The sequence below is a fragment of the Chrysochloris asiatica genome, unplaced genomic scaffold (genome assembly GCF_000296735.1).
Source record: "Chrysochloris asiatica unplaced genomic scaffold, ChrAsi1.0 scaffold00088, whole genome shotgun sequence".
NCBI lineage: Eukaryota > Metazoa > Chordata > Mammalia > Afrosoricida > Chrysochloridae > Chrysochloris > Chrysochloris asiatica.
The window spans coordinates 7,550,060-7,564,936 of NW_006408606.1; the positions used below are offsets into that span (position 1 = coordinate 7,550,060).

At 37.2% G+C, this 14,877-nt stretch overlaps 1 protein-coding gene across 1 annotated transcript in view; it reads right to left on the reverse strand.

Moving 5' to 3' along the window:
• The window catches only part of SPATA5 (spermatogenesis associated 5), a 520,157-nt gene that overhangs the window by 346,951 nt on the left and 158,329 nt on the right, over positions 1–14,877 (reverse strand). Inside the window, exons 13-14 of the mRNA XM_006866265.1 lie at positions 7,625–7,678; positions 880–959 (exon numbers count right to left, since the gene is read on the reverse strand). Of these exons, the coding sequence (XP_006866327.1) occupies positions 880–959; positions 7,625–7,678 (134 nt within the window). The remainder of the gene's footprint in view (positions 1–879; positions 960–7,624; positions 7,679–14,877) is intronic.

Here is a 14,877-nt window from a genome sequence, read left to right on the forward strand (position 1 = left end):
CTAACGAGATGGATTGGCCAGGTGGCATCATTGATGGACTCAAGTGTGTCAGCGGTAGTGAGGTTGGCCCAGGATCGGACATTGTTTCGTTCTGCTGTACATGGGGTCGCTATGAGTCGGTTCCAACTCGATGGCACCTGACAACAGCAACTTATACACAGTTTCTGAGACTATATTTTCACAAGAGCAGACAGCCTCATCTTCCTCCTACAAAATGTCTGGTGAGTTTGAACCCCCAAGTGATAGAAATCCTATATTTATATACTCATCAGATAAGGCAACTCTATCCAGAAAGAAAGGTAACAGCAACACTTCATATCACATTTGATATTAGGGTTTACAAGCTGGTTTCTAACAATGTAATTACCATCAGCAAGCATTCATTAATAAATATATATATGAAGAAGCTATGAACAAAGTATATAAATAAACATTATCAAACACTAAGAACTTGCAGTGTATATTACTTAAAGGACCAATAAACAACTGTAGACAAAAACAACAACAAAAAAGATCAAAACTACTTTATATTTTAACTATATATTAGGAAACATGATTCATTCTAGAGAATATTAAAACATGTATAATAACATCTTTTATGATAATTGGGTTCTACTATATTAAACAATTATGCTCAGTTCGACTTTGTTTACCATATTAAATATATGTACATAACAGCACTAAGCTTGATAAGCAGTTGTTCAAGCTCTCTATAGACAATAAATTATTATAATTAATTCATATCTGAAACATGGATATTGGTGTTTTTTAAGAAAAAGCATGTAATAACAAAGGAAAAGTTATCTTTTATGCCAAATAAATTAATAAACAAAATTTGAATTAAAAGCATCCTATATATAGTCCTTATATAGCTCTTACCTGCCTCTTTCAACTGCTAAGGCATCAAGTTCATCAAAGAAAAGAATAGAAGGAGCCACTGCTTTCGCTTTTCGGAAGATCTAATAGAGAGAGAGAGAGAGAGGCTCATTAGCTGAAGGTCAATAAGCTCTATAAAACTCTGTAGTTCATTTTAGCTTGAAACTGAATTTAGCACTAGTTCTATTATGTTGTAGTCAACCAGTTAGATCACTTTGTACAACCTGTAATAGTTGCCAAAGAAGAACTTCATAATGGATTTCAAAGTATGTTTTTCCATGGTTGTTGTTAAGTGCAGTTGAGTCAGTTTCGATCCATAGTAACCCTGTATAGGGTTTCCGAGGAGCAATTGGTGAGCTTGAACCGCCAACCTTGCAGCTCTAAGCGACTTTGCAGTGTAGCGCATTACTCATAAAAGAGAAAAGACTACCAATCCATAGATGTGTAGGAGGCAGCTTAGTTAAGCAGTTAGGCTAGAAAGATAATTTTAATTAAAATTCTAGTTCTACTACTTTCTAGCCAAGCAATCTTCATAAAATGACTTTACTTCTCTATACATAAATTTCAGCATCTATGAAAAGGAATTAGCAATAAATATTTACATTAAGAACATAAAAGCCTACATTAGGAACTGAATTAAAAAAGTGAAAAATTTGGCACACGTGTGAAATCTAAGAGCTCAGCAAATGAGAGGCAGGATAAGCACAAAACCACAAGGCTGGTTTAAATTCCAAGGTTAGCAGTTCAAACTCACCAAATGCTCCTGGAAAACCCTATACAGGGTTGCTGTGAGTCTGAACCAACTCAATGGCACTTAACAATAATAACTGATAATCATAAATATATGTTTAAAAGAACAACCATGAAAGCTTAAAATCAATCTTAGATTAAAATATAAGATATCCAAGGAGTCCTGGTGTGGTGCTGCGGGATAATGTACTTGATCACAAGGTTGGTTTGAACTGCAAAGTCAGCATTTCAAATTCACCACCCACTCCCTAGAAACTCTACACAGAATCGCTATGAGTCAGAACCAACTCGCAGGCACTTAACAAGGATAACAACATAATCAAAGCCCACATACCTAACCCATATGTACTAAATTTCTTAGGGAAAGTTATGGTTGACGTAAAGCCAGGACACAAAACAGAAACTGATAAAAATTATAAGCGTTACATGTTAGTTTTAACAAAAGTCAACTAGATAGATAACCAACACCTGAAACAAGACCAAAAGGTAAAATGTATAAATGAATTAGAAGGAGGTAGCATACATAGAAATTTGAACACGTGTCACCTAAGCAATTTCAGTTGTTGGGTTCCGTCTAGTCAGTTCTGACACATATCTATACATGAACAACAAAATAAAACCCTGCCCAGTCCTGTGCTATCCTCACAACTGTTATTAAACTTGTGCCTCTTGCTCTTGCCATTGTGCAAATCCATCTTACTGAGGTTTTCCTCTTTTTCGAAGACCCTCCACTTTACAAAACGTGAAGTCCTCCTCTAGAGTCTAGGACCTCCTAATAACATGTCTGAAGTGTGAAAGACGAAATCTTGCCATCCTGGCTTCTTTTGATATAGCTATACTTTCTTCCAAAACAGATTTGTTTGTTCTTCTGGCATTCCACGGTACTTTTATTAACACGATAACTCAAATGAATCAATTCTTCTACGGTCTTACTTATTCACTGTCTAACTTGCAGAAGCCCGTAAGTTTATTGAAAATACCATGGTTTGGATCAGGCACACCTTAGTCCCCAAACTGGTATCTTTGTTCTTAAATACATTAAAGAGGTGTTGTGTAGCAGATTTGCCTAATGCAATACATACATCATTTGATTTTTTGACTGCTGCTTTGATAAGTGTTCATAGTAGATACCAAAGCAAAATGAAGCCTTTCACAACTTCAACCTTTCCTTTATTTATCATGATGTTATTTATCGGTCCAGTTGTGAGTTTTTTGCTGTCTTTACATTGAGGTACAAACCACATTGAAGGTTGTGGTCTTTGATCTTCATCCATAAGTATTTTAAGTCCTTCTGCTTCCAACAAACAAGACTGAATCATTTGCATATCACAGGTTGTTAATGTTTTCTTCCAGTCATAATATCATGTGCTTCATATAATCTAGCTTCAAGGATTATTTGCTTAGCACATACAGAATGAATACATATGTGAAAAAATACAACCTTAGTGTACATCTTTCCTCATTTTTAACCACTGAGTGTCACTTTTTTCTATTTACATGACTGCCTATATGTACAGGTTCCTCAAGAGCACAATTAAATGTTCTGGAACACCCATTATTTGCAGTGTTATCCACAGCTTGTCATGATCCATAGTCTTTGCAAAGTCAATAAAACACAGATAATCATCTTTCTGGTATTCTCTACTTTCAACCAAGATCCATCTGACATCAGCAATTATCTCTGTCATTCAATATCCTCAATTGAATTGGAAGTATCCTGTCGATGAACTGTTGCAGCCATTTAAAAATTATCTTTAAGAACATTGTATTTGTATATGATATTAATGATTTTCAAATTCCATTGGACCACCTCTCTTTGGAATGGGCACAAAAACGGATTTCTTTCAATCAGTTGGTTAGGTACCTGTCTTCCAAATATCTTGGCCTAAATGAGTGTCTACAGTATTACATCAGTGTGTTGAAAGATTGAAATTTGCATTCCATCACTTCCTAAAGCCTTGTTCTTTGCCATGGCCTTCAGTACAGCTTGGATTTCTTCCTTCAGTACCACTGGCTCTTGATCATATGCTACCTCTTAAAATGGTTGAACATCAACTACTTGTGTTTGGTACCGTGACTCTATGTATTCCTTCCAAAATTATTTCATGCTATCCACAGTATCATTTCCATTGCCTAGGCCATATATTCAAAACATTGATCCTTATTCTTCTCTTCAACTTTAGCATCCCAATTATAAGAAATTATCAATACATCTTGATCACATTTTTGATTAATTTCAGATTGAAGAAGTTAGTAGAATTCTTCTATTTTATCATCACTGGCCTTAGTGGCTAGGGTAATCATGAATAGTTGTGGTATTAACGGGTTTCCCTTGCAGGCGTACAGATATTTTTCTATCACAGACAGTACTTGTACTCCGAGACAAACCTTGAAATATTCTTTTTCATGATGAATGTGGCACAATTCCTCTTCAGTTTGTCATCCCAAGCATAATACGCCATATGACTATCAGATACAAAATAGCCAATACCAGTCTATTTTAGCTCACTAATGTCTAGTGTATCAACATTTATGCATTCCACTTCATTTCTAATGACTTCTAATTTTCCTACATTCATACTTCATACATTCTATGTTCCAATTATTAATGGATGTTTGCAGTTGTTTTTCCTCATTTTGAGTCAAGCCCATCAGCAAACGAAGGTCCCAAAAGCTTTACATTTGCAACATCACGGTCAATCACCATCAACTCTACTTTGAGGAAGCAGTGAATCCCCAGTCATATTTTGTGTGCCTTCTAATCTGAAGGACTCATCTTCCAGCACTGTTATCTGAAAATATTTGGGTACTATTGATAATATTTTCATATTCCAGCACTATATCTGACAAAGTTCTACTGCTATTCAGGTTTCAGTGGCTAAACGTTCATAAAGTAGTCTGCCTCTCCTTCTTCTTAGCATGCTTAATCTGAAATCTCAGCTGAAACCTGTCCACTATTTTGACATTGCTAGTATTGACAATACCGGTTGCATAGCTTCCAAAATCACAACAACATGCAAGTCACTAGCGTACAAACATGTGACCAATGAATGATAACACCTCCGCAATATGACTATAAAAATACAAAACAAGTTACCAAAACGTTAATAATAAATACTGGCATTTTCACATTTTAATCAATGGTGACAAAGTCATTATAAAGTTTTCATCTTCTTTTTAATTATGGCATTGACAGGGAATATTGAATATGCAATAATCTGCCAGAAAACCTAAAAAATTTATCTTGGAAGAAGTACAGTCAGAACCCTCCTAAGAAGCAAGGATGGCCAGACTTTGTCTCACACATTTTGGATATGTTATAAAGAGGGACCAGTTACTGGAGAAGGACATCATGCTTGGTAAGTAAAGGGTCAGCAAAACAGACTAAGACCCTCAATGATGTGAACTGACCCAGTGAATGCAATAATGTGCTCAAACAAAGCAAAGACTATGACAGAACTTGGCAGTGTTTCAATCCTTCTGTTGTTGATAAGTGTTGTCGAGTCCGTTCCAACTCATAGCGACCCTATGTAGGGTTTCTGAGGAGCAGCTAGTAAGTTTGAATCAGCAATCTGTGGTTCAAACCGACCTTGCACACTGGTGTTTATCCTTCAGCACCAGACCACTTCTAGTCACACCAGGACTCCTAGCAATCCCCCTACTTGGAATACATTTCCATGAAATAAATGCCATGAGATGAATAGATATAAGTACACCCAAGTTCATCAAAGTACTGCTCACAACAACAAAAAGATGGAGATAGCCTAAATATGCATCAGTGGAAGAATGGATAAATAAGCTGTGGTATACATACATATAAAATACATCAAAATGTTGAAGATAACCACGAACCTGCGAAACACCTCATAACATGGATGAACCTGGAGGATATTATGCTGAGTGAAATTAGTCAAACACAAAAGGACAAATATTGTAAAATAAATAAATAAATAATGCAAACTCAAGAAAATGTTTTCATGCTAAAACAAACATTATTTGATGACTGCCATGAGTGGAAGAGAAGGGAAGGAGAGGGAAGGGGGAATAATTCCCTAGCTAGAGATTAGATACACGTTAACTTGGGAGATGGGGAGGGCAATATACAAGAAGAGGGAGGGTGGCAGAAGAATGATGAAGACAGGTAAGAAAACAGATAAGAATACAAGGGTTAAAGGGGATAGAGGTAAATACTGTTATATATACAACCCTGGAACAACCATTTTCTACACATAGATATATGGACAGATACACAGGCTGAACAGGTATGAGAGGACGAATCGAAGTATACTCACAAACATAGGAGTTTGAAAGAGGGTATTTGTACTTGGGTACCTTTGCTGCAAACATATCTATGAATATGGTGGTGTACACAGGGGTCAAAATGAGGAAAACTTTTTAGATATTACTAAACATCTAAAGACAATGAGTTTCTGTGCCTTGGTGTTCAGAACCATAGTCTCAGGGGACAATTTGGTCAATTGGCATAACATAGTTCACAAAGACCATGTTCTATATCTTACTTTGATGAATACCAACTGGGATCTTAAAAGCTCATGCATGAGTGGCCACCTAAGGTGCAACTATTGGTCTTTTCCATGTGAGGAAGAAAGAAGAGTGATGAAAACTAAAGTTGCTTGGGATTAATTTATCCAGTGGATCAGAAGAATATGTGAACATCAGTCACCACAACTCTGAGACCAGAAGAACTATGTGGTACCCCATTGCCAACTGTTCTAAAAGGAATCACATTAGAAGGTCCCGGATAGAGTAGGAAACAATGTGAAATTAACCACTAAAGTACCAAAAAAAAATGACCACACTTACACTGGTTGGAAAGAAACTGAAGGAAACTGAGACTATGACATTGGGCTACCCTTTAGGTCTGGATCAGAACTCACTCTCATGGCCCAATTTTCTCCCAAGCAGTGGATAGGTATAAGAGGGGAGGGACAACAACACTAGTGAGGTTTGCTCACCATAGAAATGTCATCCATTCAAGAGCAAAAGGGCAACATTTGCCTAAGGATATGAGTTGAGAAGGAGTAAGAATGAGGGTGGACTGGAAATAATAAGTATTGGAGAAAATGGGTAACTGCTATTATACAGAGAGAAGTGCCATCACTGAGCTGCAACATGTATGATTTGTTGAATGTAAATCTTCACTCTACTCACAAAAAGTTTCTTAAAAATTCCATTATCTGTAATTCTACTTTCCCACTAACTTTTTGAAGCCCCTTGTACAGTAAAATGTGTGATAGCTGTAAATCTATGGCACTGCCTTGTTTTTCCGAGTCTTGCAAAGTTCTGCCTTTACAGGGTACACTTGTAACCACTTTCCTTTCACTCTATCAGAGGGAAATATTTGAATTTTCCTTCCTTGATAGGTGTCCACCTTACACAGGGTCAGCTTTTCCCAGGAAATCTGCAATAGCTCTAACCTGAGTAAGGGAGGAATCTGTCAGAGAGGAAAACATAAATATTTTCCACGAAAACAAGTGATGGAAAGTGGTAAGACTACACCCTGTCTAAGCTGGAGAACTTGCAAGACCTGGAAAGGTCAGGCAGTCCCATTGAGTTCAGCCTCTCATGGGTTTCACTGTATTAAATTTATTCAATTTAAAGGGTTGTCCTGTTTCAAGGATTTAAATCTTATTGAAAGTGTGCATTCTCCACTGTAGGTGTATATATGCTTTTTTTTTTTTTTTAACTAAGCAGAGAGTTTTTGTTTGTTTCTTTTTAAAGGTAGCTTTATTTAGTGAAACTACAAGACATGTTCAAAAAACAACAAAGTACTCCAGACGATCAAAGCTGCATTTTTTGGAACAAAACAATATTGTGCCACCCGCAAAAAAAATGCATCACTAGAAATTTTTATTTAGAAATTTCAAAGTCCAACAATAAATAACTCATATGAAAGAAAAAATTAAAAGAAAACCACACAGAAGGATAGAAATGTGATTCATTATGCAGAGTTCCCCTTAGCGCAGAATCACCTTACCTCTCTAACTGCTCTTTCAGATTCACCAACATATTTATTCATTAATTCAGGCCCCTGGATAAAAAGAAAACAACAATCTTTCAGTGTCCTTATAAATGTTTATCTGTATATTAAGGAGAAAATTATACCAAAGGGAAAAAAAAATCTTTTTATCGAAACTATTCTATGTTACAAAACATCGATACAAAGGAAGAGGTGTGATTAATAGTATTGTTTTAAATCTTATTTGCCATCTTTCATCATTCCATCCATATTTTTACTATATCGTAGACACGGTGCTAGGCATCAGATGTGGTGGTAGGCACTGAATACAGAAAGACTAACTTTGAATACCAACAAAGTGTTTCCTGAACCATCTACATCAATTAGAAAAACACTGATTGAAGTACATGTCCAACCCTAGTAAATGTCTACTAATCCTACAAATGGGTATGGGTGGTATTTAGAGCTGCGATCCACAAGGTCAGCAGTTCAAAACTACCAGCTGTTCCGTGGGAGAAAGATGAGGCTTTCTGCTCCCGTAAAGATTTACAGGCTTAGAAACCCTGTGCAGGGTCACTGTGAGTCAGAATGGACTCCACGGGACACAACAACAACAACTGTGTGAGCCATTTCCTTGATAGAAACCTCTCTTTATATATAAGCTTAACTGGTTTTGCTTCTCTAGAGAACACAGACTAAGACACTGTACATTTAAAGCAAGAGGTTAGGGATGGCTTGGCAAAAATGAATGAAGATTTTATCCTATAAGGAAAAGAGGGTTTTAGGGGAGATAACTTATAACGGTAGTTTTGAAGAAGAATGATTCTACTAATAATTGGAAGGACATCTGACATCAGAACTACAAAATAATCAAGGTGGTAAATGATGAGGTGAAGAATTAAAGCAAAAAAGTAAACCCAATGACATCCAGTCAATCCCAACACTGGCAACACCATGTCTAGAGTTTCCAAGCCTGTAAATCGTCCTAGGAACAGAGAGCCTCATCTCTCTCCTAAAGAGATGCTGGTGGATTTGAACCTCCAACCATATGGCTACCAATCCAACAGTATTATAGTGACATCAGAGCTCATTAACTGACATACAGAAGTACTGAATAAATCACTCATATAGTCAGTATATATTATTGAGTTTATTATGAGTTTGGACAGTTCACTGATCAACTAATATCCAAAAGGCTGGTGATTCAAATTTATGTACAAGCACCTTGGCAGAAAGGCTTGGCAACAAAAAGGTCACAGCCATTAAAAACCCTGTGGAGTACAGTTATACTCCAATGCACATGGAGTTGCCATGAGCTGAAATAAAATAGATAGTGATTATTTCTTCCTTTGCTGTGTTTTTCCCAATGAATTAATGGTCTAACAAGGCAGAGAAATCATATTCCTAAATAAAAAAAAAAAGACATACATGTATGTGTAAAGTAAAAATAAAACACAGATTTTTTTCAGGATATGGATTTAAGAAATTATCAAGAACAGGAATGAGATCACAACTTTGCTAGATCACTTAGAATGACATTATGTTAATTGGATCTAGTGAGAAAGAAGTTATCAATGACTCTAGACTTATTGGTACAACATCTGAATGCTAGATGGTGGGGAATTTACCTACTAAAAATTTAAGCACCTCTCACCGTAGTGAAATTTCTAGAAGTTCAGCGATGTTGCTAATGTTGAGCTATCCCTACTAAGTGAAGGATGAGTTATTGCATCTAGCCCTCCCACATCTAGAAAAGAAGCATAATGCCTGGTAGGCCGATTTCAATTTTGGAGGCAACATATCCTTCATTTGGGTGTATTATTCTACTCCTGTAAAGATTTATAGTCTTGGAAAACCTACACAAGGTCACTATGAGTTGGATCCAATTCCACAGCACAGTACATCACCACCACTCTGGCCCATTAATTAATTTACTTGAAAAGCTTCTAATTTTGAGTGGTACCAGAACAAGAGAAGGCTCTGCAACAGGCTCAGACTGCCTTGCAAGCCACTCTGCCACTTGGACCACATGACCAGCAGATCGAATTGACAAGTGGTAGACAGTGATACTTAAGGTTTTATGTCAACATGACGGGGCCAGAATTTTCAGTTAAGATGTAGTTATCCCCATAATGAGATCTAAGATGAGTTCTGCTATACAATAACGAATCAATTGAAAGGATGTTCCTTGATTATAGAAAGCTTGTAAGCTCATGACCAGAATACCTAAAAGGGATTCTAGAATGTTCCCAGTGAAATAGGCTTCTTGCAGAGTATTGATAGCATACAGGCTCTTACATGGAATCCTGAGCCCCATCCAGAACCTTCTGAGATGGGACATTTCTACTTGAAAGAACAACCAGACCAGCCTAGAGCAGATAAAGGAACACAGATACTTCTTGAAAGAAAACATCAGAAGGAAAAATCTTAAACAAAAATGGCAATCTGATTGGCTACTACAAGAATAAGCAAGTTGTTCGGCGGGGAGCCATCAAGGCAAGCAATAAAGTCCCTTCAGGACAAACCCTGCTCCAAGACTGAAACTCAAAGGGAACATACGAGCAGGCATGTAAACTTTCTGGCGACATCATTGATCTGCAAGTGAGTAGAAGAGGGGGAAAAGCAGCAATGAAGACATGGGCTGAGTTAGACCACATTCCACAGACTACTGTCGACTAGGAGATGAGAGAGAGAAGAGGAAGGACTGGCTGGTCTGAGTGTGGTGAGACCTGGAGACTTGTGAGCCCACGGACAAGGACATAGCTATGGAGGGCTAGAACTGAGAGTGAAGCATCCAGCTGACATAAAGTGAGGGGAGACGCACAAGAATGCCCAAACTTGTAGATTGTACCCATTTGACCTAGCTTTGATGGCTCGATGATCAGAACATGACTAGAGGAAGATAAAAAAACCCACAATTTGTGATAAAGGAAACAAGTATAAATTGGTACACTTTGATGAACTTGACTCTGGTAGCGTAGTGGTTACGAATCGGGCTGCGAACCTTAAGGTCAGCGGTTCGAAACTACCAGCCGCTCCGCGGGAGAAATATGAGGCTTTCTACTCCCGTAAGGATTTACACCCTTGGAAACCCTGTATAGGGTCGCTATGGGTCGGAACCAACTCGACAGCACTTAACAACAACAACATGGTTGTAGTAGCTCAAAATACCAACTGAGAGGGAAGGCGTCTTCACATCAAGGATCACTCCTATCCCCTTTGTATACATTATGGATATAGTAGTTTAAAATACTAACTGAGATGGAAGGAGTCTTCACATCAAGGATCACTCCTAACCCCTCTGTATACAGGATTGATAGGGACAGGCAACTTAGACACTGGCTACCTAAAATGGGGAGAACTATAAAGGCATGAAGTGACTGACTTACAAGTTTTCAAGAGGAGTTTAGTTTCAGAGTATGTGGGGGAAAGCAGAATCCCCACTGAATAGTTTTCTCTTGGTTAGACAGGTGTGGTGAAAGGAGATGGGGATAAGATTCTTATGATTCAATAGTGAATAATTGTTATATGACCGATATCAACTGTCACAACTGTAAAGATAGAAGTTTTGTAACAAAAAAGGGGAGTAGTTAATTCTTACATTCCAGGAACAGAGGATCTTAGGACCATCAAGGGAGAAGAACATGAGCAGAATGTGGAACCCTATCCAGAGAAGTAGCAACACCTGAGAAGGAGGTAGAGATGAGGTTATGGAGAGCAGGCAAGGACTCTAGACCCATGGAAAGAGAAAGGCTGTGTGCTGGTGGCCAGGAGGCAGGCTTGTAGAATGTGCCTTTTCATTGCTTAAATGATTGCATATTCCTGAGATTTTTTGTGTAATCCAAAAATAAAAAAGGGGTTAGAAGCAAATACTGTTGAATGATGATGCACAGAGGAGCTTGTCATCATTGTAATGAAAAGATGAGTGTAAAACCAATGTTATCCCATGTAATCTAACAATCAATTAATAATAAAAACTTAAAAGAAAGACTATTCCCTTGGGTGTGTGGCCTGCTTCCAGTATATTAGACATTCAGGCAAAGCTTGTTTGTTTTCTGCTGGGTCTGGTTGGATCTTGCATCTGGCTCATCTTCTGACATCCAATTCTTTGGACAGTGGCCTGTTCCACTACTTTTCAATCCTGGGAGCCATCAGCAGCCTATCTTCTTATCTGCCAAACATGCATGTCTGCTTGTCTATCTGAGTATCTTTGTTCATCTGACTTGAACTTGGGACTCTCCGACTTACAATTGTGAATAGGATTTTGATATAAACTTCTCTTTATATATAATACATACATAAGTTTCACTGGTTCCACTTCTCAAGAGAGCTTCACCTAAAACACAAAGCATTACTGGTACTTCCTGATAATATGTCTAAAATATCAGGGACGAAATCTTGCCACCCTATTCTCTACAAATATGGTCTAATAAGAACAATTATTACACCATACTTCAATTGCTCTTAATAGACCATACTTTTTTAAGGCCAGGATGGCAAGATTTCATCACTCTTATTTTCAGACATGTTAGCGAAAGTCCTGGTGTGGGGATGGAATAAAGCACTATATTGCAAGGTCAGATTGAACCACAAAGTCTGTGGTTCAAAGTCACTAGCCATTCGTTGGAAACTCTGTATAGGGTCGCTATGAGTCGAAACCAACTTGACAGCACTTCAAAACAAGAAAAAGAATGGCTTCCAGAATGATCTGTGAGACCAGTTAAACTAAAAGCAGAGAGGTCAATTCAGAAAGTAAGGTGACTGTATTTTGGGATCCCAAATGGGATAGATTTTATCAAAGGACACAGGCTGATCATAAAAGATTGTTAAGAAAAAGTTTTAAGAAAATTGGTGAGAAAAAAGACAGAAATTTTTCATCTGCAGAATTTTTTCATCCATCATGGTAATACACCAGCTTATTCTTAAAGGGTAATAAGAGCTGCCCAGTGAAAATTTTGTTGGAAAACTATACCCCATCATAAGTCTTATCCCACATTAACCTTCTTTCTTCCCCATAATCTCAAACAACATTAAAAAATAATAATAAAAAACACAATGAATCCCCAGAGGATACCCCTGATTAAAATTTTGTTGAATATACTGCAAAAATATTTTCAACAATACATTAACAGGGACCTGACAGAAATTCAAGTTGGATTCAGAAGAGGATGTGTAACACAGCAAACATCAGATGGACTTTGTCTTAAAGTAGATAACACCAGAGAGATGTTTACTTATGCTTTATTAACTATATAAAAGCTGTTGACTATGAGGATCATGGCAAACTATGTATAGCACTGTGATGAAAGGATATTCTATAACATTTAATTGTGCTCATGAAGAACTTATAGATAGATGAAGAGGCAACAAAACAAGGAGATATTGAATGTTTAAAATCAAGTAGGGTATGCATTAGTATTGTACCCTTTTCTACTACTTATTCAATCTTTATGCTGAGCAAATAATCCTAGATGTATTATTTGAAGAGGAATGTGGAATCAGGATTGGAGGAAAACTCTTAACAACTTGTGATACGTAAATGATATAACCTTACTTGTTTGAAGTAAAGAAGACTTGTAACACTTATTGATGAAGACTAAAGGTTACAGTCTTCGGTATGGATTGCACCTCAGTGTAAAGAAAACTAAAATCCTGACAACTGAATCAATAAGTAACATCATGATAAATGGAGAGAAGAATAAATTTGTCAAAGACTTTGTTTTGCTTGGGTCCAAAGCAGCACTCAAGCAATCGAAAGACGTAGTAGTGCATTAGGCAAATCTGCTACAAAAGACCTCTTTCACGTGTTTAAGAGCAAAGATGTTACTTTGAGGACTAAGGTGATCTAGACTCAAACCATGGTATTTTTAATGCCCTCATAAGCAAGTGAAAGTTGAACAATAAATAAGGAAGACTGTAGAAGAATTGATGAATCTGTAATATGGTACTGGCAAAGAATACTTGGAAGTAACACAAACTTACAGAAGAACAAACAAATCTGTCTTGGAAGAACACCAGAATGCTCAAAGAGCATCCCAAAAGAGATGGGAAGTGTGCTCAAACAATTGTGAGGATGATGCAGGACCAGGTAATGTTTTGTTCTGTTTTGCATAGGACTGCTATGCATCAGAACCAACTTGACAGCACCTAACACGAACTAGAGGATACCAAAACTGTTGTTTTGATTCCATATAAACCTAAGAGTGAGAGTCTTTAGAGAAGGGTTAAATAGATGGAAACACAGTCATCAGAAGTATGTTGCTGTTATTGTTAAGTGCCATTAAGTCGGTTTTGACTCATAGCAACCCTATATAGGGTTTCTGAGGAGTGGATGGTGAGGTGGAACCGCCTACAATACAGTTCAAAGTAACCGTGCAGTCCAGAGCATTAACCCACAGCACCACACCAGGATGACCTTTAATTGACATAACATAGTCCACAAAAACATGCTACTTTGAATGTGAACAGCGAATGGGGTCTTAAAATCTCATGAGCAGCCACCTAAGGTACCACTATTGGTCTCCAACTATCTGAAGGAAAAAAGAGCATATAAAAGTAAAAAAATGCATGGAAACAATTTGTTCAAGGGACTAAAGAAAGAACTAAGAGAAAATCAGGCTTCAAGACCCAGAAGAATTAGATGGTGAGCAGCTATAGCTAACAGCTACACAGAAAGGGATTAACAGTAAAAGGTCCAGGGTAGGCTGGGAGAAAAATGAGGAACAAAATACAAATTCACTAAAAGACAAGAATACTTGTTGGAGATAGACTGGTAGAACACCTAAGACCATGGCCCTTGTCATCCTTCAGAATTATGGAAATCAACTCACACTTTGACTCAGTTTTCAGTGAAACAACAAACATGACTATAAGGGGAACTGTACAACTAGGGAGTTATGCACATCTTTATAGCATATTTACAAGCAAAACATATATATATATAAACAATAGGACAAAGGAAAAGAAAGTATATTTATGAATAAATCTTAAAGTATAGATAAAGTATTATAGTACTATATGAAGGCATACTGTAAAATGAAATTATATATTATATGCTTCAGGATAAACTTTTTTTTTTTTGATTAAAAAAAAGTTTAGCTATTATATCAATACTAGGGTTATAGAATGACATCAAGACCATCACACAACAAGAAAGCAAAAGGTCACTGAGAAGACAAGAAAGAAGGAAAATACCAAAATGAATGTCAGAAGAGACTCTGAAACTTGATCTGCAGCGTAGAGATGCTAAAGCAAAATGGAAGTAATAAGGA